Genomic DNA, 20,952 nt, shown 5'->3' with positions numbered 1-20,952 from the left:
TCCACCAATTCCCAGTCTGCTGGTCAGGGGATTACGGGAAGCTGATACAAAGACGTATTTAGGTTATTACGCTATCTACATTTATTTCTAATTAACAGCGTACGTTGGAAAGTTGTTTTTTTTTTTTTTGTGCGCTTCTGAAACTTAGGAACAATATGGCAGCTTCTGTCTGTTTTCATATCTTTATCAGATTAATGCTTTCAGAACACAAATGCTTTTTTTCATAAGGGACGGTTCACTTTATATGATGATGGCCATCCTTGATTCGGTCAGGCTCAATTTGAACAGTGTTAATTCAGGAAATGGAGGAACCAGATTTACCATGTATAGACTTGACAAAGGTTCTGCTCCATGCCTTTCACTGTGAAAGCTCCACAATACTTAGACAGCGGATGTAAAACTGATATTGGAGTTCTAGGTAGACACAGCTGTGCTGTTGTCCAGTAGTTTCTTCTATTTCTTGAGAATCCTGCAGTGAGATTTTTCCTGTTCGAATTCCCTGCACGATCCCTGTGGCTAATTTACCTGCTGCCCACCTTCCTAAACTGGACACACTCTTTTAGCGTTTAGATTTGCTTGGTTGTTGGCTTTCACGCAAAAAAAAAAAAAATGGATATCCTATTTTAATAAATTCCACACTAGATGTGCTGAGAGAGAGGTAGTAACATATTTAATCCAAATTTCTGAAAAATCGAATTGTGTTAAGTTGGGTTATGCACTATTATATTTGTAAATGCTATTAAACCTATGCCCAATGTTTATTGTATAGATACTTGAAATCTGAGTTCAGTACAAAACGGGCCCTTTCACCATTACACCTCTTCCGTCACATTGATACCCCACGTTAATGCATTTGTTTTTATGCACTTTATGTGCAGTGATCTTTTGTTTGTTTTTTCTTATGTTTTCACACAATTTCAATGGATCAGCATAAATTCACACACTGTCATATTTTGAAAAATGGCACGGCTATGTGGGGCTCCACCTACACAGCTGATTCATTTATTCATGCACTCACAGGGATTTCTGAATGAGAAAACTACAAATCCAGTCTGCCACTGTTTTTTTTTTTTTTTTTTTTTTTTTTTTTTTTTGTTAACCTATGCAGTATTATACCTAAACTGCAGAGGTCTAAATGACCCTTTTACCAGCTCATATTACAGGAAAAAGTATTATGTCTCTGGGAAACAAGTAAGAACATGTTCCCTGCTATACAGCAAGGATGTCAACTGTGCTAATGTCAGCTCAGTTTACCATAATCTGAGATCATTTAAAAGAGATTTTGTTTTTTTTTAATCGGGGCTGAGAGCCTGAGCCAGCCGGTCCTCCGGACTGATGTTGCATTTGTCCCCCGCCGGCTCTAGCGCTGAAAACTGAGCGATCAAATACTGCCGATCGCTCAGTTCTCACAGCTCCGTGAGCAGAGAGCTGGTGGCAGGCAGTCACTGGCTCACTGGGCTGTGGAGGGGGCGGGAGCAGCTGTCTCAGCAGCTTGCTGAGGCTGAGCCAGGTGCTAGTTCAGGCATGTGGGCGGATCCCGACCATATGGTTACGATCTTTCCCGAGCCTGGACTGGCTTTGTATTATAGAAAGGGAAGCAAAAAGAACCAAGACCCTGAGAAGGTAGGCTGTGTTCCCTTTTATGCAATTTGCCTAAAAATTGACCATAAAATGCTGGCTTCCTCTACATTCATACAGTAAACAGCAGGAGACTGCATGTAATTTAATAAAATCGGTCTGTAATTAAATGGAGTTATAAAGCTCATGCATACCATGAGAAACCGCTCAAGCCTGAACAGAATAGACTTGATCATTGCCAAAATGAATAAACTGGTGTTGCAACTATCTGAGGAAACATTGTGTATTTACTTTCCTCTTAAGGCTCCGTGGGTGATTTGATCCTGTATTAGGATAGGTTCCAATCCCTGCAATTGTTTTCCTGATACAGGATTCCAGCTCTGCCATTCAGATATATTGATGCTCTTTAAAACCCACTCTAGTTAAATTGGATGGGCTTCTTTCTATCAAGAAATGTAACTAGCAAGGAGATTGAAGGTGTCTTCATGAGTTGGGGACCTCATGTAGGAGGCTTTATAATATTTGTTTTTTTTTAGTTTAATACAAAAATACCTTAAATTTGTTTTCCTAGATTTGGATAAAGTGGATTAGAACCTCCTGTTGGGTAACTCCGCTATGGAGATTTTCCCCCACTTCCTGCCCTGCTGAGAATGGTTTCACCAGACAGGAAATGAGGGAAAATTTACAACATTTTTAGAAGCTGATGGGAATTTTAGCCTACTCTACTAAAGAAAAGCATTTTATTATCTTCTGTATTCCTGTTGGTGAGTTCCCCTCACTTCATATCTAGTAAAACAATGTCTTCAGGAGAGGAAGGGTAAATCTTTTAACCTCCCCCCACGCAAAAGAAAAGTTTGATTGGACATATACTTTAAGCCTTAACATTTGTTCTTTCCGAATTCAATGGTTCCAAATGTTCATGAAGCCAAGGGTTAAAGTGATTGTAAATTTTTTTTTTTTTTTGCCTAATATAAAAATGTTTTTATACTTGCCTGCTCTGTGCAATGGCATTGCACAGAGCAGGCCTGAACCTCCTCTTTTGGTGTGTCCCCCACCAGAGGTCTCTGCTCTCCTCCTATGCGTGTGTCACCATAGGAAGCCACTTTCTATGCTGGCACACATGCAGGCTTGCTCCTGAGCCAGGTTGTGTGAGTCCACTGATCCACACAGTGTGGTTTGAGCCCACCTCACTGGATGTGACTGACAGCGGCAGGAGCCAATGGCTTGTAAGAGAGAGGAGATAAGTCCTGCAAGACGAGCATGGCGCTGTATCAATATTTGGGGGGGGGGGGGGGGGTTGAATGGGCAAAGATATTTTTTTTTTTTTTTTTTTTTTACCCTAATGCATTAAGGTACAAAAAAAAAGTATGACTTTAGAACCTCTTACCCTGACAATATCACAGCTATCATGGGACACACTACTGGTGTTTATTGGTATGGATGGCTAAGTATTGTAAATATACATATCGTTTGCACTGTACATGTGTGATCAAACTGGAAACATAAGTGGAAAAATGATGTGCTGAAATTGGTTTGGTGTGTTATCTAATTGTTTTAGTAAATACAGTTTATTTTTTGCTTTCAAACTATGTATAACGATTCCAAAATGTAATAACCACATTGCTAGCATACTACTTCAATAGAAAAGAGGATGGTACTGAATCTGCACAATACAATTATAATAAAATATTTATTTGCTAATTAAAAAAAAAAAAAAAAAGGTAGAAAAAAACAATTGGCTCCCGCTGCTGTCAGTCACAGCCAGTGACGAGGGAGAGGGGGCAGGGCCGAGTCCCTCTGTTTGTGTCAATAGATCCAGACAGCAGGGCTCAAGAGCAAGCCCTCACAAGTGCCTCCATAGCAAGTGGCTGGCTATGGGGACAATCAACGGGAGGGAGGAGCCAAGAGTACCGGCGGGGGACCTGAGAAGAGGAGGAGCGAGGCTGTTCTGTGCAAAACTATTGGACAGAGCAGGTAAATATAACATGTTTGTTATTTTAAAGGGAAAAAAAAAAAAAAAATCAATGTTTAGAATCACTTTAACTATGCATCCGCTGTGTGTGCTGTAATGTACTGTAGTAGCATTAGCTACATACATGAAGCGGTACGATGTTCCAGTAGCAGTACAAGTAACTTCTCGCCTGCTACCGGATTGAAAGTGTTGACCTATATGCTTCTCCTCTATTCAGGAGAAGCCTTGTAATTTTATCAGTGAATACAAGGCTTCCTCTGATTGGCTGAGGTGGGCAGATAATGTAACTATTTCCACCTTGGCCAAATGGAGAAAGCCTTATATTCACTGATATAAAATTAAAATACAAGGCTTCTCCCGAATGGTGGAGAAACACTTGTTTCATTCCCATGACTTCCCGTCTGCTGACAAAACACAGCACTGCTTACTGTATATAACTAATGCAACTACAGCCCATTGCAGCTCACCTAACATGCACATGGTTATGTGATGGAAATACCCTGTTTCCCCGAAAATAAGACCTAGCATAATTGTCAGTGATGGCTGCAATATAAGCCCTACCCCCCAAATAAGCCCTAGTTAAAGTCCTTGTAAGTCTTATTTTCAGGGTAGGGCTTATTTTCGGGGAAACAGGGTAGGGCTTATTTGGGGTGTAGGGCTTATATTGCAGCCATCACCGACAATCACGCTAGGTCTTATTTTCGGGGGAAACAGGGTAGTTTGTTTGGGCCAAATGAACTATTTAAAGTGAAGTGAGAGCTGGAATTCTAGATTTTAAAGTGGTTGTAAACCTCAGACATGAAATATGAACAAAGCATATCTTCCTATAGTGTGTCAATTCAGAACACAAAGTGTCATTCCCGTCAGCTGCTTTATTCCTCTGCGATCATGAATCACTTCTGACAAGTTTTCCTGACACAAAGAGAAAAAAAAGGTGACAGGGAAGGAAGCTCCAGCACACAGCCTGTGATTGACAGCCTCAGCTCTGTTGCTGTGTGAAGTGGGGTGTGTGACCCTTCCCTCCAATCAACTGAAAGATCTCTTTACTGAGCTCTGCAGTGTTTAGTTCTCCACCCCCCCCCCCCCTTTTTTTTTTTTTTTTGAAAGCTCAGACAAACGTTATATATTCTGGGCTTTGAATGGCTGTAGTGGAGAGAGGGCTGTAGATAAACAGATACAACTTATTTAGGAGGATTTCTTTCATCTGTGTATGACCTGAGGCCAGTCACTTCACTGGGTATAGGAGAAGGTTTACAACCATTTTAAAGAATGCTAAAGTGGTCTCTCACCAGTGTAGGTCTTCTTATCTCATGATATCACTTATTCCAGTAATTCTTTGTTCACAGGTGTATGACGTCCGCGAGGGGAAGGCTGCTGCATACACCTCAATGTCAGAGGGTGACCTTACAAGCGATTCTCCAAACATTGTGGTCATACCGCACAGAGGTAGAGGGAGACCTAGGGGAAGCACAAAGGTGAGACGTGGTAACATTATGGAGGCTGAAAAAGACCAATGTTGGGAATTTCCTAAATGGAACAAAACGGGGAAAAAAATGACAGGAGTTCTGACCATCCCTTTTGCTACCTTTTAAAAAGAGTTTGTTTTTAGATACTTTTAAAGTACAGTATCTCACAAAAGTGAGTACACCCCTCACATTTCTGTAAATATTTTATTTTATATTTTATGTGACAACACTGAAGAAATTACACTTTGCTACAATGTAAAGTAGTGAGTGTACAGCTTGTATAACAGTGTAAATTTGCTGTCCCCTCAAAATAACTCAACACACAGCCATTAATGTCTAAACCGCTGGCAACAAAAGTGAGTACACCCCTAAGTGAAAATGTCCAAAATGGGCCCAAAATGTCAATATTTTGTGTGGCCCCATTATTTTCCAGCACTGCCTTAATCCTCTTGGGCATGGAGGTCACCAGAGCTTCACAGGTTGCCACTGGAGTCCTCTTCTACTCCTCCATGACGACATCACAGAGCTGGCGGATGTTAGAGACCTTGCGCTCCTCCACCTTCCATTTCAGGATGCCCCACAGATGCTCAATAGGGTTTAGGTCTGGAGAAATTCTTGGCCAGTCCATCACCTTTACCCTCAGCTTCTTTAGCAAGGCAGTGGTCGTCTTGGAGGTGTGTTTGGGGTCGTTATCATGTTGGAATACTGCCCTGCGGCCCAGTCTCTGAAGGGAGGGGATCATGCTCTGCTTCAGTATGTCACAGTACTTGTTGGCATTAATGGTTCCTTCAGTGAACTGTAGATCCCAAGTGTTGGCAGCACTCTTGCAGCCCCAGACCATGACACTCCCACCACCATGCTTGACTGTAGGCAAGACACACTTGTCTTTGTACTCCTCACCTGGTTGCCGCCACACACGCTTGACACCATCTGAACCAAATAAGTTTATCTTGGTCTCATCAGACCACAGGACATGGTTCCAGTAATCAATGTCCTTAGTCTACTTGTCTTCCGCAAACTGTTTGCGGGCTTTCTTGCGCATCATCTTTAGAAGTGGCTTCCTTCTGGGACAACAGCCATGCAGACCAATTTGATGCAGTGTATGGTTTGAGCACTGACAGGCTGACCCCCCACACCTTCAACCTCTGCAGTAATGCTGGCAGCACTCATACATCTATTTCCCAAAGACAACCTGTGGATATGACGCTGAGTACATGCACTCAACTTCTTTGGTTGACCATGGCAAGGCCTGTTCTGAGTGGAATCTGTCCTGTTAAATTGCTGTATGGTCTTGGCCACCGGGCTTCAGCTCAGTTTCAGGGTCTTGGCAATCTTCTTATAGCCTACGCCATCTTTATGTAGAGCAACAATTATTTTTTCAGATCCTCAGAGTTCTTTCCCATGAGGTACCATGTTGAACTTCCAGTGACCAGTATGAGAGAGTGAGAGCGATAACACAATTTAACACACCTGCTCCCCATTCACACCTGAGACCTTGTAATACCAAAGAGTCACATGACATCGGGGAGGGAAAATGGCTAATTGGGCCCAATTTGGACATTTTCACTTAGGGGTGTACTCACTTTTGTTACCAGCGGTTTAGACATTAATGGCTGTGTGTTGAGTTATTTTGAGGGGACAGCAAGTTTACACTGTTATACAAGCTGTACACTCACTACTTTACATTGTAGCAAAGTGTCATTTCTTCAGTGTTGTCACATGAAAAGATAGAATAAAATATTTATAAAAATGTGAGGGGTGTACCCACTTTTGTGAGATACTGTATATGTAAACCCAAACAATTAAAAAATATATATTTGAAAAAACCCCCTGCGCTGCGCTGCTCTGACCTCTCTAGATCTCTCTATTGAAAAGCTGCTCGCACCTCAATATAGTGAAGCATTTTTTTCAAATAACGTTACTGATCCTAATACTACCATGAAATTAAAGCAGAACACTGCATCTGAGCACCACAAACCCAAAGCTCTAATTAATTTTCAACCACTTAAGGGCCACCCTATAGCAGTTTTACCCTCGGTTCCAGGTGGGCAACGGTGATGGATCAGTCTCCGGCCGCTCCGGTGGCATCCGTAGCTCAGAGGCTGGCGGATATCGCAGCAGGCACGTTAGGGAACACCCAGGAAAGCTAAAAACCATAAAACCAATGCCTGTATACCACTACTCAAATGTGAGTTTACCTTTTGAAGTAAATGAAAGCTATCATGCTTACATCGACTATGTCTCTCTCTCTCTCTCTCTCTCTCTCTCTCTCTCTCTCTCTCTCTCTCTCTCTCTCTCTCTCTCTCTCTCTCTCTCTCTCTCTCTCTCTCTCTCTCTCTCTCTCTCTCTCTCTCTCTCTCTCTCTCTCTCTCTCTCTCTCTCTCTCTCCCCCCCCCCCCCCCCTTGAAAAAGTATTCATACCCCTTGAAACTTTCCACATTTTATCATGTTACAACCAAAAATGATAATGTGGCACATAATTCTGAAGTGGAAGGAAAATGATAAATGGTTTTCAACATTTTTTACAAATAAATATGTGAAAAGTGTGGCGTGCATTTGTGTTCAGCCCCCTTTTAACTCTTATACCTCTTAACTAAAATCTAGTGTAACCGATTGCCTTTAGAAGTCACCTAATTAGTAAATGGAGTCCACCTGTGTGTAATTTAATCTCAGTATTAATACAGCTGTTCTGTGAAGCCTTTAGAGGTTTGTTTGAAAATCTTAGTCAACAAACGGCATTATGAAGGCCAAGGAACACACCAGACAGGTCAGGGATAAAGTTTTGGAGAAGGTAAAGCAGGGTTAGGTTATAAAAAAATATCCCAAGCTTTGAACATCTCTCGGAGCACTGTTCAATCCATCATCCGAAAATGGAAAGTAGAGTATGGCACAACAGCAAACCTACCAAGACATAGCCGTCCACCTAAACTGACAGGCCGGGCAAGGAGAGCATTAATCAGAGATGCAGCCAAGAGGCCCATGGTAACTCTGGAGGAGCTGCAGAGATCCACAGCTCAGGTGGGAGAATCTGTCCACAGGACAACTATTAGTCAGGCACTCCACATATCTGGCCTTTATGGAAGAGTGGCAAGAAGAAAGCCATTGTTTGAAAGAAAGCCATAAGAAGTCCCGTTTGCAGTTGCGAGAATCCATATTGGGGACACAGCAAACATGTGGAAGAAGGTGCTCTGGTCAGATGAGACCAAAATTGAACTTTTTGGCCTAAAAGCAAAACGCTATGTGTGGTGGAAAACGAACACTGCACATCACCCTAAATACACCATCCCCACCGTGAAACATGGTGATGGCAACATCATGTTGTGGGGATGCTTTTCTTTAGCAGGGACAGGGAAGCTGGTCAGAGTTGATAGGAAGATGGATGGAGCCAAATACAGGGCAATCTTAGAAGAAAACCTGTTTGTCTGCAAAAGACTTGAGACTGGGGCGGAGGTTCACCTTCCAGCAGGACAACGACCCTAAACATACAGCCAGAGCTACAATGGAATGGTTTAGGTCAAAGCATATTCTTGTGTTAGAATGGCCCAGTCAAAGTCCAGACCTAAATCCAATTGAGACTCTGTGGCAAGACTTTAAAATTGCTGTTCACAGACGCTCTCCATCCAATCTGACAGAGCTTGAGATATTTTGCAAAGAACAATGTCACTCTCTAGATGTGCAAAGCTGGTAGAGACATCCCCACAAAGTAATTGCAGCGAAAGGTGGTTCTACAAAGTACTGACTCAGGGGGGCGCCATACAAATGCACTCCACAATTTTTAACATTAATTTGTAAAAAAATTTTGAAAACCATTTATCACTTTCCTTACACTTCACAATTATGTTGGTGTATCGCATAAAATCCCAATAAAATACATTTACGGTCTTGGTTGTAACATGACGAAATGTGTAAAATTTCAATGGGTATGAATACTTTTTCAAGGCACTGTGTGTGTATGTAAGTGTGTATATGTGTGTGTGTGTGTGTGTGTATATATATATAATATATTATTCATACATACACGCAGATAACCCTATTTGTGCCCGATAATTTTCAGCAGCCGATATATCGATGAATCCCTATTTGAAAAATTGCTTCACTATATTGATTTATTGAAACCCAAACAATTGTTTCCTCTTATTTCATTTCTTAAATATACCATTTGAAAGTGTTTTGTTACATGCAAAAAAAAACCACTAGATCCTTCCAGAAATCTTGGAAGCTGATGACTTCCTGTGCTCTCTGCCTTTGCTGCGTTCCTATATTCCTATCAGTGATCTAGTTCCCAGCTGTCTCTGAGGACAACAAAACACCTCCCTTCTGTTATGGTGATGAGGAGGGGTTGCGGGGTTCTGTAGTCCTGTCCTAGGATGACCACGCTTCTTCCCCATAGATACAATACATTGAGCGAATGTTGTCACCCTAGGACAGAAAGTGTGTTACTGGCAGGATTACCAGGTAAAAATGAATGAAAACAACCTGAAAAAAACAACGCAGCCCCTACATCTAAGGACTGGTAAGCTGCAATATATTACATTTTTATTTTGGGTTAGATACACTTTAAAGTATTTGTAGCTCACTGGTTGGGTAAATTTATTGCCTGGAACGTTTTTTTTTAAATGTTTTTCAGCTTGGTATTTTTATTAAAGTTATGTCCTGGAAGGTGTTTCCTTTTTCTGAGATGTCTTGCTTCTTTATAGGTTAAACCGGTCGGTGAAGGAGTCCCAAAGAGATCCAGAGGGAGGCCGAAGGGAAGTAAAAATAAGAAGCCATCAAAGGCCACTCTACTGGTAAGAATGAGCATTACCATGTAACATTAACCACTTCAGCCCCGGAAGGATTTACCCCCTTAATGACCAGGCCATTTTTTGTGATACAACACTGCGTTACTTTAACTCACAATTGCGCGGTCGTGCGACGCTGTACCCAAATAAAATTCATGTCCTTTTTTTTTTTTTTTTTCCCACAAAGCTTTCCTTTGGTGGTAGTTGATCCCTTCTGTGGTTTTTATTTTTTGCACTATAAACAAAGGAAAACTGACAATTTTGAAGAAAAAAAAACAATATTTTTTACTTTTCTGCTATAATGCATATCCCACAAAAAAAGACCGCCCTGCATCCTAGCCACCAATAACTTGCTGGTTAATATGGAAAGCAGCCGGCATCTCTCGCTCCCATCTAATGCAGAGCTGTGCCTCCCAAAGTTGGCTTAAAGCAGAGTTCCACCCAAAAATGGAACTTGCGCTTTAAATGGCGGTGACCCCCTGATATGCCACATTTTGGCATGTCATTTTTTTGGGGGGGGGGGGGGGCAGAATACCCCCTTTTTAGGGGCATCCAACTCCCACTTCCTCCCGGGGCTCCGCGGCACCGGAAGGAAGTTCACCCCTCCTTCCCTGCAATCTTCTGGGACACGTCGCAGGTCCCAGAAGATTGCCCAGCCATTCACAGCACACAGTGCGTGCCCGGCTGTGAAGCCACAGCCAGGCGCCCACAGTAGTGATGCCGGCGCCGTGGATAGGAGGGGGAGAGGAGCGGGGCTTCGTTCGCCTGCATCACTGGACCGTGGGACAGGTGAGTGTCTGATTTTTATAAGTCAGTAACTACACTTTTTGTAGCTGCTAACTTTTAAATGGGTGGAACTTCGCTTTAATACCAGCACTTATTACCCGCCCCCAGTGCAGAGCTGTGGCTCCCGCCACCAGTGCAAAGCTGTGCCTTTTGGGGATGAAGGGGCCATCCCCAAACTGTTCCCACTAAGTTGGGAGCATGAAATTGTCCAAAATATCTTGGTATGCTGACGCCTTAAGAGATCCTGTGACGGGAGTGCCTGTGGAACCCAGAATCCCTTGGAGAGGTTGGGAAACCCTTGTTTCAGCTCCCCATGCACCTCCTATGTCTGTTACCCTGTGTCCATGAAAATGTGGCTTGGATTACTTAAAATGTGACAGTAATATTTATCCACATTCACCCCGTTTTTTTTGTTCTATTCCTCTTTTTGTTACATTTCTGAGAGACTGTTTTCTTGGATTTGCCCAAAGACTATTCTTAGTCTGTTTAATTCTGAACTCGACATGTTAAATTGAAAGAGCTGATCACATTGGCCCCTGTACAATGTAGGAGACTGGACGACTCCTACTAGAGCTCCTGCTATTGTGAGAAGGTGTCCTGTGTTTATACTTATGATGTATAATCTACTGTGGACAACAAGTCTGACCTGTAGTGAAATCCTGATTAATCACAACAATGGCCAGGTGGGCATGAAATCACCTCGGCTGCTTTAAGGGATTAGTTAATTAGCTCATGTTAATTAGGTTTCTGGTTATAGTTTGTATTGTCATCCTGCTGTATATATTTGTGTGTCATCTCAAATATATCAGTTCATGTTCAGCAACCAAACGAGTATTGCCTTGTTTGTTGATGTCAGCGGTTGGAATATCTGATATCTATATTCAGACTGGGAGGAAGCGTTATATGACGAAAGCACTCAAGCGTAGTGTGGGACGTTTCGTTACAGATCCCTTCACTGGAACGAAGGGGCCAAGCCCAACCCCTGAAAAACAACCCCACACCATAATCGCTGCTCCACCAAATGATTTGGACCAGTGCACAAAGCAAGGTCCATAAAGACCTGTATGATTGAGTTTGGGGTGGAGGAACTTGACTGGCCTGCACTGAGTCCTGACCTCAACCTGATAGAACATCTTTGGGATGAATTAGAGTGGAGACTGTGACCCAGGCCTTCTCGTCCACATCAGTGCCCGACCTCACAAATCCACCTTTTGGAATAATGGTCAAAAATTCCTATAGACACCCTCCTAAAACTTGTGGACAGCCTTCCCAGAAGAGTTAGGAGGGTAGGATGGATCTCTGGCAGGGGCAGCAAGTGAGATATATATCTATATCTATATCTATTTCTCTATATATATCTCTCAACAATAATGATGCAAGTCCAGTTAGTATTTGGACGCTAAGTCCATTTCCTTCTGGATCCAGACCTATATTAAAGGTTCTGGTCTGTGTTAGCGGCAGCCAGCTAAAGAGAGCAGAAGAGACTATAGTAATGAGAAGAAGGAAGAGAGAGCAGCACCACTCTAAATGTAATATGTTAGTGTAAAAGCTTTAATTTACTTCAAAGGTAAACTCACATTTGGGTAGTGGTATACAGGCATTGGTTTTATGGTTCTTTTAGCTTTCCTGGGTGTTCCCTCCGTTCCAGCTGGGAAGCGGTGATGGATCAGTCCCCGGCCGCTTCGGTGGCGTCCATATCTCCGAGGCTGGAGGATCTTGCAGCAGGCACGTCAGGCGCTTGAGAACAGGGGGCGTGGTTTGAGCGCTGGAACTGAGGGAACACCCAGGAAAGCTAAAAATCATAAAACCAATGCCTGTATACCACTACTAAAATGTGAGTTTACCGTTTGAAGTAAATTAAAGCTTTTACACTAACATGTTACGCTTAGAGCGGTGCTGCTCTCTCTTCCTTCTTCCCAGAAGAGTTGAAGCTGTTATAGCTGCAAAGGGTGGGACAACTCAATATTGAACCCTACGGACCAAGACTGGGATACCATTAAGGTTAAGTATTTGTATTATTACTACACAAGAAATGACCAAAACAATGTAATATTATATACACATGCTTATCCTAATCATTATGTATTTACGGGTTTTATTGCGCTACAACCTTTCTTACATTGTTTTTCTGTTCTGCAGAAAATTCTTGCATCAGGAGGGAAAATAGGAAGGGGTAGACCTCGAAAAACCTCACATACCAATGATATGAATGAAGGCCTGACCCCGAAACGTGGAAGAGGGAGGCCAAAGGGGAGCTTGAACAAAGGTTTAACTCCGAAAAGGGTGAGACGTTTGTTGCTTCTTCATCTGTTGTCCAGTACTGTAATACTGAAAGGTTTGAGTGACTCTTGATCAGCCATGGCTGTAGACCATACTGGAAATATTTCAGACTTGGCCCATTGTTTCTCAAGTATAGGTGAGGCGCTGCTGGTCACCTATAAGTATATAGACCCGTGTGGATGTTTTGCCCGGTAACTGCAAGCTAATTTAGAACAATGTTCCAAACTGTCTACTACACTAAGGCTGCTAAAACATGCAAAGACCTAGAATAAGTTTGATTTTTGGCAGTAGAAAAAAACAAAGTAAACAATGTGGTGCCACCCTAAACCAGTGAAGTGACCATAAAGTGTTGGTGCAAGACACCTTATAAAAAATATTCCGTAACGTGAACACGAAACTCCGATGACACAAAATTGAGTAGGGGAAAAGACCTCACAGCAGGTTATAGAAACCTTACAAGAGGACCTGAATAAATTAATGGAGTGGACAACTAGATGGCAAATGAGGTTTAACATTGAAAAATGTAAAGTAATGCACTTGGGAGTTAAAAATGTAAAAACAAATTACTAGGGGGAAGCTCTGGGGGATTCCAGGATGGAGAAGGACCTGAGCGTCCTAGTATATGACAGACTAGTGCACGTTTAGCGCAGTATATTTCTGTGCGTTACTGCACGTTTAGCGCAGTATATTTCAGTGCGTTGCTGCACATTTAGCACAGTATATTTCAGTGCGTTACTGCACGTTTAGCGCAGTATATTTCAGTGCGTTGCTGCACGTTTAGCGCAGTATATTTCAGTGCGTTGCTGCACGTTTAGCGCAGTATATTTCAGTGCGTTGCTGCACGTTTAGCGCAGTATATTTCAGTGCGTTACTGCACGTTTAGCGCAGTATATTTCAGTGCGTTACTGCACGTTTAGCGCAGTATATTTCAGTGCGTTACTGCACGTTTAGCGCAGTATATTTCAGTGCGTTACTGCACGTTTTTGCGCAATGTATTTTTGTGCATTAGTGCGCATTTAGCACAGTATATTTCAGTGCGTCAGAGCACGTTTAATGCAGTATATTATCGTCAGTGGAGTGTGTCTGCGTAGTGAGTACTTGGGTTAAAAGGCACCAAATACAACTTTCCATTTATTAAAGTGCATCCACGTGCACATTTCCACATCTTTATTACATGTTGTCAATCCCCCCCCCCCCCATCGTGTCTGGGAGGACAACAAGGAGAGGCAGACGTTCCCATGGCACCACGTAAGGGGGCCAGCAGCGTATGTGTCCACAGGCAAAGGTGGACGTGGTCAGTTCTCAGGCAGGGCATCATTTCCTCTGTTAGTTATGTTCCCAGAGTTATCCAAGCACAGCATGCAGAGGAGGTGATGGCCTGGCTTACTAAACCATCCTCATCCTCTGTCACCCAAGCAAAAACCAGTGCGCTGTCCACTGCAGCATGCATTGTCATGCTGCGGCAAGCAATGGCAGCAAATTATTAGCATGCTTTAAAAAGGGGATTCACTCCAGAAACAAAACGATAATTCTACCGTTTAATAAAACTCTGGTTCGGCCACATCTGGAGTATTCTGACCAGTTCATGTCACTAATCCTCAGGAAGGATGTGCTGGAACTGGAGAGAGTTCAGAGAAGGGCAACACATTTAATAAGGGGGCTGGGGGACCTAAAATACAAGGAACCACTACAAGTGATAACTTTTATTCTCCCTATATTGATGACAATATACAAATATCTCAATGGTAATCCTAGTGTAGGTAGGAAACTATTAAGTCTTGGGGAGTGTAAGAGGACACGGGGCCACACAATGAGTTTGGAGGAGAAGCAGTTTAACCTTAAGCTGCGTAGGGGTTTTTTCACTATCAGGGCAGTAAGGTTGTGGAACTCGCTTCCACAATTGGTGGTGTAGCAGGAAGTATTGATAGTTTTAAGCTATACTACTTTCTTTAGATTTTTTTTTTTTTTTTTTTTTTTAGATTTACCAAAACCATATAATATGAGGTCAAACCTAAACACTTTCAATTTGTGTGCAATCAGGCAGACCCTTTCACTACATAGTTGAAGGTAATTCTAAAGGAAATCTACCAACAAAATAGTGATAGTGTGTATCCCGCTTTAAAAGACTCTTGGATAGCATTTTAGCGAACGCAATATACAGGGATATGGGAAAATAATTATCTAGACGAACATACACAGGTTGTACTGGATGGACTATTGTCTTTATTCAACCTTACCAACTATGTAACTTTAAAACTCAAAATTTGTATCCGTGTGAATACAATGTGTAAAAAACTCAGAACTCAAAACTGCCCAGTGAAATCCAACAAATGTTAAAAAATACCCCCATAGGGGTTAAATGCACTGAAATCCAGTGTATGCGATGTGTAATAATGTCGCCCTCTATGAATAGCCTAAATATTATGTGGCAAAACCCTAAAAAACAGCAGTGTGCACAGAAAATGCAATATAGTAATAATGGTGTCACCCTCTGCAACACCATAACTGCAATGAAAAAATGCAAACCAAAACGCATTTTTTGCATTTTTTCATTGCATTTATGCTGCACTCCTGTGATCCATAAGAAGTATAGCCAAAAGAGCTTTGTCTATACTTTTCCTATAAAGCGTATCCCTCCATTCGTCCTGTTGACTATTTTTACCTTGACTAAAACTGATGAGAGAGTCATCATGAGTTGTACAGGAATAGAAGGGCAATCTTCCAATGGGGGGCCTTGTTCTAGTGACCACTGTCTACTAGGGGATTTTCCCTCACTTTGGAGTGATTTCTTCTCACTTTCTGTTGTGTCTAGGAAGTTAGACAAGGTCCAGCCCAAAAAAAAATTAAAAGTCAGCAGCTACAAATACTGCAGCTGCTGAATTTTAAAATGAGGGCACTTACCTGTCCAGGACGCCCGCGATGTCCTCACCCAAAGCCGACCCGTCCCTCGGCTACAGGTGGAGGCGCCGCCATCTTCAGTAAGGGAATCGGGAAGTGAAGCCATGTGACCACGCGAGTCGTGCTGCGCATCCTTACTGGTCCCTGCTGTCTTCTGGGACCTGTGTGTCTCCCAGAAGACAGCAGGGGGAACGGAGGAGGGGCAGGACATGGCGTAGATCTGAGCAGAATCTGCGGCGATCTATTGCCAGAAGTGGCAGAAATGCCTGTATAAGACAGGTATCTGCTACCCCCTCACCCCTGAAAGGTGCCAAATGTGACACCGGAGGGGGGGAGGAACCGGATAAGTGGAAGTTCCATTTTTTGGGTGGAACTCTGCTTTAAAGAAAATCTCCCCAATGAGACAAAAAAGACCCAAAAATGTAATTGTTTTTCATCCATTAAAGGGGTTGTAAAGGCAGAAGGTTTTTTATCTTAAAGTGGATGTAAACCCAATGTCATCCTTTCTAAACTCCTGCCATAGGGGTTATCTATATGGATATACATACCTCCTGCATGTATCTTTACCTGTCATATGTCTCCCCTCTGTCTGTTATTAGACCCGAAAAACTGCATATTCTGTGGGTTGGTCTGTTGTCTGGAGCTCGGTGGGTGGAGTCGTGATGTCAGTAGACTCCCCGCCCACCTCTACACTCCCCTTGTCAATATGCATTTTCTCCTGTGTATTTCTTGCACTGAACTTCTGCTATGATCTCTAACATCCAGTGAAAAGACAGGAAAGTAACCACATGACTTCAGCATGCCAAATCATGCTGAGGTGTGGAACAGCCAATCCTTGCAGAGCTGCTGAAGAAAAGAGTGGGGGAGGGAATTAAAAAATAATGCCTGTCTTAGGCTGTCACTCACAGCAAGGGGGAGTATTTGACAAAGTTTTTCTCAGTTTGTCAAGATTTATCTCACTGAACAATAAAAGAGGATTGCTCAGAGATGGATTAACTCTGTGTGGCAAGACTATAATGTATAATGATAGAAAATCTTATACTCTACAGTATGATATAAAAAATTTCGGGTTTACATCCACTTTAATGCATTAAGATAAAAGGCCTTCTGTGTGCAACAGCCCCCCTAACACTTACCCAAGGTCCCTCTCTGTCCAGCAATGTCCACGAGTGCCTCAGTCATCCGAGATTCTCCTTCCTGATTGGCTGAGACACAGCAGCGACGTCATTTGCTCCTGCTGCTGTCAATCAAAGTAACCAGCCAATCGGGGGAAAGGGGGGGGGGCGGGTTGGGGCTCATTGTCTGAATTGACACACAGAGCTATGACTCTGCTCAGGTGCCCCCATAGCAAGCTGCTTGCTGTGGGGACACTGAACCCGAGGGAGGGGCCAGGAGAGCAGAAGAGGGACCCGAGAAGAGGAGGATCCAGGCTGCTCTGTGCAAATCCAGTGCAACGGAGCAGGTAAGTATAACAGGTTTGTTATTTTTTATAAGAAAATAAACGAGCCTTTACAATCACTTAAATTACTCTACCCAAAACCAAAGCAAGTTTCCTCTTTAGATATACATGTCCTCCCAGGCTATATCACAAGTGTTTTTTAAATATTAAAGTCTTTAATTCTTTTTATTTTTTGTTACAGGTAGCTCCTTTGTCAGGGACCCTGGAGTATAAAAAGAGAGGACGCCCAAAGAAGATGATTATATTGCACCACTCTGGTATATTGTCTCTAACCCCAAAAAGACCAAGAGGGAGACCGAGGAAGAAGGGGAGCTTTTCAGAAACTCCACGTCAGGATCATCAGGTAACCAATCTGATGCTGCCACAATGCACACTCTCTGCACACATTAGTCTCATGAGCAGTGGTGAAGGTATCGATCACTCACTGTGTTCATTCAGAAAAGGAAGGGGCTGGTGAATGACCTATTTACTGGCCCACTCTCCATTCTGAAACAATCCCCTGCAGGAGGGGTGGAGGGAGTGGCCTTTACTAGAACCCTGGATAGGAGGGGTGAAGGGAGTGGCCTTTATTAGAACCCTGGACCAGAGGGGTGGAGGGAGTGGCCTTTACTAGAACCCTGAACAGGAGGGGTGGAGGGAGTGGCCTTTACTAGAACCCTGGACAGGTGGGGTGGAGGGAAGTGGCCTTTACTAGAACCCTGGACAGGAGGGGTGGAGGGAGTGGGTTCAGGAGGGGTGGAAGGAGTGGGTTCAGGAGGGGTGGAGGGAGTGGGTTCAGGAGGGGTGGAGGGAGTGGGTTCAGGAGGAGTAGAGGGAGTGGGTTCAGGAGGAGTAGAGGGAGTGGGTTCAGGAGGGGTAGAGGGAGTGGGTTCAGGAGGGGTAGAGGGAGTGGGTTCAGGAGGGGTAGAGGGAGTGGGTTCAGGAGGGGTAGAGGGAGTGGGTTCAGGAGGGGTAGAGGGAGTGGGTTCAGGAGGGGTAGAGGGAGTGGGTTCAGGAGGGGTAGAGGGAGTGGGTTCAGGAGGGGTAGAGGGAGTGGCCTTTACTAGAAGCCTGGACAGGAGGGGTGGAGGGAGTGGCCTTTGCTAGAAGCCTGGACGGGGGGTGGGGGGGGGTGGAGGGAGTGGCCTTACTAGAACCCTGGACAGGAGGGGTGGAGGAATTGGCATTTACTAGAACCATGGACAGGAGGGGCAGTGGGAGCTCTATTTACTAGAACCAATTGACTGTATTTTTCTCCTGCAGCCGTTGAATGCCGGTATAGCTGCGGAGGATGATCTGATGGAGGTGACGCAGGTACAGTTCTTAGGAGGCGGTGGGGTATGCTTCCCTGAATAAGTGTGTTTTCAGGGATCACTTAAAGGCGGACATAGTACAGGTTAGGGGCTGACCAGACATACTGGGGCATGGAGTTCCAGAAGATGGGAGAGGTCTGGAGAAGTCCTGGAGGTGAGCATGGGAGGAGGAGACAAGGGAGCTAGAGAACAGGAGGTCCTGGGTGGAGCGGAGGGGACGATTTGGGCGATATCTGCAGATGAGGTTGGTGATGTAGCTGGGGGCGATGTTGTGGATGGCCTTGTATGTTGTGGTTTAGTATTTAGAATTTTATACGGTGGGGTAGGGGAAGCCAGTGAAGGGATTGGCATAGAGGAGCAGCAGTCACGGATCAGTTAGTGAGGTGTATAAGTCTAGCAGCAGCATTCATAATAGACTTAAGGGGGGATAGCCTGTGTAAAGTTAGGCCAGTGAGGAGGAAGTTGCAGTAGTCAAGGCGGGAAATAACACAGGAGTGAATACGTTGTTTTGTGATGTCGTTAGTCAGGAAGGGGCGAATTCTGGAGATGTTGCGGAGGTTAAGGCGGCAAGAGGTAGCCAGGTAGGAAGTTAGTGCTTACTCTATACATCTTTCCCTGGTAGCCATATGGGATCTTGAATAACCACTTTAGCCCCGGAAGATTTACCCTCTTAATGACTAGGCCATTTTTTGCGATACAGCATAACTGACAATTGTGTGGGCGTGTGACGCTGTACCCAAACAAAATTGACCTTTTTTCCCACAAATAGACTTTTTTTTTTTTTTTTTATGGTGGTATTTGATCACATCTGCGTTTTTTTTTTTTGTTTTTTTTTTCGTGCTATAAACCAATAAAGACCAACAATTTTGAAAAAAAACCCCACTTTTTTATTTTCTATTATCATGGGTGTGTATACACCGCTCCTTCACCGCTCCTTCACCGCTCCTAAGATGCTGCTAGCAGGACTTTTTTTTTTCCCGTCCTGCTAGCGCACCGCTCCAGTGTGAAAGCCCTCGGGGCTTTCACACTGGAGACACAGCAGCGGCTGTTCCAGGTCGGTTTGCAGGCGCTATTTTTAGTGCAATAGCGCCTGCAAACCGCCCCAGTGTGAAAGGGGCCTAACATATGGTAGATCCCTGTTTTGCCTTCCTGTGTAGTGATCGCGGGTGGCCAGCGGACATCGGGTTCACCGGACCCGCGAATTGGCTCCCCCGCCGTGCAGCGAACACACGCGCCCACAGTATCTAGTGCACGAAACAACGTACAGTACAATAGAACTGCCCTGCCGCAGTATATATGCAGTGGGCGGGTTTTAAGTGGTTAAAGTCTCTGCAACAAGGAAAGCAATAAAATCATTACAGGAGTTGTAACCCTGGTCCCCCCATGTACTGAAAAAAATCCTTTTATTGTTTCTCTTTTGGAGAGATTCTAATAATTTCCTCTTATAATGACTATCCTGGAAATTAGAAATAATAAAAATACACTAAGTTTTGCAATAGAAAGGGTAGTGTCTACTATCCTCGTCATCCCTCTTTGAGACCTTGCTTTCTTTAAAACAACAGGTACACTTTATATATGTGATTTGGTTCGAAAATGCATCAAACTATTTTTTTTTTCCTTTTTTCAGTCAGAACTTATGTCAGGGACATTTGAAGTTAAAAAGAGAGGACGCCCAAAGAAGAATAAATTGCACAAATCTGCTTTAATGTCTTTAACTCCAAAAAGACCAAGAGGTAGACCAAGGAAGAAGGGGAGCTTTTCAGAAGTACCAAGTCCAGATCAAGAGGTAACCAATCGGAGGCCTTCGCTGTGCACATATTAACCGGAAGGGCTCTCTCCCCCCCCCCCCCTTCATGACCAGGCCATTTTTTGTGATACGGCACTGGCGTTGTTTAACTGACAATTTTGCAGTCATGTGGCGCTGTACCCAAATAAAATCGATGTCCTGTTCTTCGCACAAATAGAGCTTTCTTTTGGTGGTATTTGATCACCTCTGCGGTTTTTATTTTTTGTGCTATAAACATAAAAAACTGACAATTTTGGGGAAAAAAATAAAAATTTTTTTACTTTTCTGCTATAAAACCTTTCCAATAAAAAAAAATTTAAAAAATCAAATTTCTACATTAATTTAGGTCAAAATGAATTCTGCTATTTTTGGTAAAAAAAAAATCCCAATAAGCATATATTGATTGGTTTGCACAAAAGTTATCGCGTCTACAAATTTTGGAAAATATTTTTTTTTTTTTTTTACTTTTATTTACTAGTAATGGAGGCGATCAAGGTTTGAAACAGGAAAATCTGGATGCCGCACACCGGATAAAGTTGAAAAATCTTCTTTATTGTAAAACTTGGATCATCAAAATACAGGACAATCAGGCAGTAAATCTCTTATAAAGATATATAAGACAGTCATCCCAATATCTGTCAGCGCTCGAATTAG

General features: G+C 43.3%; 1 protein-coding gene across 4 annotated transcripts in view; it reads left to right on the top strand.

Annotated features, from left to right (window-relative positions):
• LOC141107473 (uncharacterized) overlaps positions 1–20,952 on the top strand; it is a 68,067-nt gene that overhangs the window by 32,723 nt on the left and 14,392 nt on the right. Inside the window, exons 1-7 of one of the 4 annotated variants that reach the window (XM_073598230.1) lie at positions 1,496–1,623; positions 4,897–5,025; positions 9,714–9,803; positions 12,723–12,866; positions 17,402–17,563; positions 18,463–18,513; positions 20,140–20,298. In XM_073598230.1, the coding sequence (XP_073454331.1) occupies positions 1,525–1,623; positions 4,897–5,025; positions 9,714–9,803; positions 12,723–12,866; positions 17,402–17,563; positions 18,463–18,513; positions 20,140–20,298 (834 nt within the window). In that variant the 5' untranslated portion in view covers positions 1,496–1,524. Of the gene's footprint in view, positions 1–1,495; positions 1,624–4,896; positions 5,026–9,713; positions 9,804–12,722; positions 12,867–17,401; positions 17,564–18,462; positions 18,514–20,139; positions 20,299–20,952 lie in introns of those variants that run through there. The other 3 variants (XM_073598227.1, XM_073598228.1, XM_073598229.1) reach the window with 3 other exon arrangements.

The sequence above is a fragment of the Aquarana catesbeiana genome, linkage group LG09 (assembly GCF_042186555.1).
Source record: "Aquarana catesbeiana isolate 2022-GZ linkage group LG09, ASM4218655v1, whole genome shotgun sequence".
NCBI lineage: Eukaryota > Metazoa > Chordata > Amphibia > Anura > Ranidae > Aquarana > Aquarana catesbeiana.
The sequence above is the reverse complement of the archived record's forward strand: the minus strand, read 5'-3'. Positions and strand labels throughout refer to the sequence as shown.